The 3,691-nt window shown below is 53.5% G+C and overlaps 1 protein-coding gene across 1 annotated transcript; it reads left to right on the forward strand.

The window, feature by feature from the left end:
* Positions 1 to 740: 740 nt before the first annotated feature.
* Positions 741 to 2,892, forward strand: TBX1 (T-box 1; the record flags this gene model as incomplete). The annotated part of the gene is made up of 4 exons (XM_010285155.1): positions 741 to 912; positions 1,081 to 1,236; positions 2,544 to 2,611; positions 2,792 to 2,892. Coding segments are annotated over 4 exons (497 nt in total), but the record flags the coding sequence as incomplete, so codon positions are not given.
* Between the last annotated feature and the right edge of the window lie 799 nt (positions 2,893 to 3,691).

Consider the following 3,691-nt stretch of genomic DNA (forward strand, 5'->3'; position numbering starts at 1 on the left):
TGCGGTCTGGTTCGCAACCCCTTTAATTTAAAGACAGTGAAAGGCGCATTATGTATTTAGCTTCAGATCAGGATGCTGAGCAGGCAGCCCGCGTAGGAATCGCAGGGTCCGATATATAAATATTTAGACAGATATCCAAATTCTCAGGGCGTCCTAGAAATGTTTGCTTGTCAAGGGAAGTGGGATATATAACATCCAATTGAGTATATCTTTAAAAAGTAATGTTTCTGCTCGAGTCCAATGGTGTCTAATTCCGCCTGTGCAAACACTGGCTTTTAAAGTAAACACGTGTATAGAAGATTGGTTTCTCTGTTTTAAATGTTACTGTTGACTATGTACTTTGAAAGAATGAAACAAGGCTGCTAAACTCCGGACCTGCTATTAATCTACACATAAATTTCCACTCTTTGCTTAAGGCCAGAATGTTACTGTATAGTGGGCTCCCTTTCACCCTCTCTTTTTGGAGAAAGGGGGAGCTTTTGCGGCTTCTCTCACAAATCTGCGCAGGTAGCTACAAATTTCCTCCGTCCTGCAGATTTCTCTCCTGCCAGTTCCACTGGCGACCTGTTAAAGTATTATCCCCATTCCCGCCGCCCCGCCGTGAGTCTGACTGAGTGGGGAAGAGCTTGTTCCTCTTGTTGCCGTAGGAAGCGGGAGTGAGGGGGGAGGTGGTCCTTCCCCTTCCCGGGCCGGGGACCCTCCCAAGCCGGTCCCTGCTGCGGGCCCTCCCCTCCCGGCAGGTATGCCTTCCACAGCTCCTCCTGGCTGGTGGCCGGCAAAGCCGACCCTGCCACCCCCGGGAGGGTGCATTACCACCCGGACTCCCCGGCGAAAGGGGCGCAGTGGATGAAGCAGATTGTTTCCTTCGATAAACTCAAACTGACCAACAACTTGCTGGATGACAACGGGCATGTAAGTGTTCCCGAGGAAAGGTGTCAAACACGGGGCTGCACCAGGGGGGAGCTCCCCGCGCCGGGATTCCCATGGGGTGCCCCTGCCCGCACCCCTCCCCTGCCCGCTCTCCTCTCTCGATGCTCCGCCTGGATCAGTTATTGTCTCCTTGCTCATTTTATCATTCAGATCATTTTGAACTCCATGCACAGATACCAGCCGCGTTTTCACGTGGTCTACGTGGACCCCCGGAAAGATAGCGAGAAATATGCGGAGGAGAACTTCAAAACCTTCGTCTTCGAGGAGACGCGCTTCACGGCTGTAACTGCCTACCAGAACCACCGGGTGAGGCGGCAGTGGGGCCCGGGGCAACGAAAGAGGGGGCTTGGGGTCACCCCGGAGGTGCCAGGGCGCTGGCTCGGGGGGGGGTGTCTGGGGGCATCCCCGCTGCCTCCTCCCCATCTGCTAAACCCATTCCGGGGCAGCGGAAGGAACCCGATAGCCGGGGGCTGCGCAGAGCTGCACTGCTGCACGCCGGGGAAGCGACGTGAGCTGCAGCCCCATCACCCGCTCCCCACCGCCCGGAGGGCCCTTGTTACCTATGTGAACCCCAGACCAGGGCTAGCAGGAAAACAACCGGCTTCCCGCTGCCAAATGTCACTCCCAATTTGTTTGGATAAATTTGCGATTTTACTTCTCTAAGCTCGCGGCGGTCTAGTCCTTCCCGGAGTACAATTATAGGTTAAAAACCGAAAGAAAACGAAACAAAACAACCCACCCCCCCTAATCTGATGCGGATTTCTGGGCAGCAGTTAATCCAATTGCTTCTTTAAATTGCATCAGTGCAATGTAAAGAGCAGGAATCCCAGCCGCGAGTGCAAATACGATTTCATAGAGGGGGCTTCTCAGCGCTGCTCCAAACTGCCTCGCTCTGCACTGATGCCGCAGCCCCAGCCAGGGCTGGCTGGAGGGGCTGTGCCCCCCAGCTGGCAGTGCCGGCCTCTGCAGCAGCTCCGAGTACACCCACCCGGGGCTCCCCAGGGTGCTGCGGTCGGACGAGAGCAAGGCTGTGCCTTTAAGGGGCTGCGGAGTCCCTCCCCGGCTGGCATTCGCCTGATGGCTCTGGACAGCTGCTCTTTTTCTCCTGCTTTCTATCAGTTTGACCTCTAAGGCTGGAACTGTCACTGGGGGGCTTAAAGTTTGTTTTTCAACCCATTCCGGAAACTCACAATCACATACTTTATCCGTGGATTTGCTTAAATATAGAAAATGTCCTGCCTTCTCCCCGGTGAATTAAATAAATACATAAGTATGATTTATCCAGTGATTTGTCTTAGCTGCTCTGGTGGTGACCCATATAATGTGGCATTTTCTTACAAGTGCATTTACACAGCTTTTGCACCCGACTCGGACTGCCTCTCCCTTTGCCTTGAACACATATTAGATAGCATACAAGCCCACATTTTCTAACAGAGGGAAAGCACGTGTTTCTGCTCTGCAGCAGAGCGCGTCCCAGCTCGATGGGCCACCTGGGCCCTCTCTGTTACACCAGGCACCACTGAGTCCCAAAGCCCACTCAGGGACATCCTCACTGTCTGACCAGGGAGCCCCATGAATGCCACTTTGAGACATTTCCCTGCTTCTCCTTACAGATCACGCAGCTAAAGATCGCCAGCAACCCTTTTGCCAAGGGATTCAGAGACTGCGACCCTGAGGACTGGTAAGGCTTTGTCTTTATTGACCATGACTACACCCCATGCTCACCTGCCCAGCTTACTTTTGCATAAGGCTTGCATGGAGTTTGAGGTATGCTGGGTTGGGCCCCGTTTGCCAGCTGCAGCTCACAGCAGTAATGCTCCAAGTGCTCATTCTGTTGTCATTTCTCCCCTTCTTCTTCCAGGCCCAGGAATCACAGGCCAGGGGCCCTTCCTCTCATGAGTGCTTTTGCCAGATCCCGGAATCCAGTGTCTTCCCCGGCCCACCAGAATGGGACAGAGAAAGGTGAGAGCCCCCAGTGGCCAGACCAGCCTGTCACCCTGGACCTGCTGGCCCAAACAGCCAGCCTCAGTGCCTGTGTGCTTGGGGCCAGCCTTGCACCGCCATGCTGGTGCACAGCTGCCTGCAGCAGGCATGGCTCTACTGCTAATGAGCTTTGCACTACCACCTACTTTTTAAACAAAAATAGCCACCTTCGTAGCCTAATTCATTCTTCCTAGCTCTGAAACGCTTAATGTTGTTGTGCTTAAGGAACTTTGCTGCTTTAAAAAACACTGCCCTGTTCCTTTAGTGTTCCATTTCCGACTTTTCGGCAGCAGGTTCAGCTTTTCAGGCAGGGATGCAGCGATGGCCACTGGCTCCTCCTCACGCTGCCCCTTTAACGCACCTCGGCAGCGTGTTCAGGGTCGACTGGCTCCCATTCAGGAGCTGCAGTCAGGTCGAACAGCACCTCTGCCCATTGACTCCTTTTCCATTACGCAGAGCAAACAACTGCAAAGACAACCGAGGGCCTTTCTTCCAACACACTCCGGGCCTGCAAAATAAAGGGAAGTCTGTATTTGTTTAGTGTTACACAATTGCAAAAATTTCAGGCGTGTACCAGCTTGTCAGTCAATTCAGCTCCTTCTACCGCAATCAGAAGGTCCTGTCCCACAGGCCCTGGTTCCTGCTGCATGCTACTGCATACTCGCAAGCCTTGTTTTTATCTTTGCGCACTGCTTTCTTATTTATTTGAATTTATTATTTAAAGCCCGGCCCATCGCGGGCGGCAGTGCTGATGCTGTGTGCCCCCGCAGATGCTGCC

This window comes from Phaethon lepturus, unplaced genomic scaffold, assembly GCF_000687285.1.
Source record: "Phaethon lepturus isolate BGI_N335 unplaced genomic scaffold, ASM68728v1 scaffold46214, whole genome shotgun sequence".
Lineage (NCBI taxonomy): Eukaryota > Metazoa > Chordata > Aves > Phaethontiformes > Phaethontidae > Phaethon > Phaethon lepturus.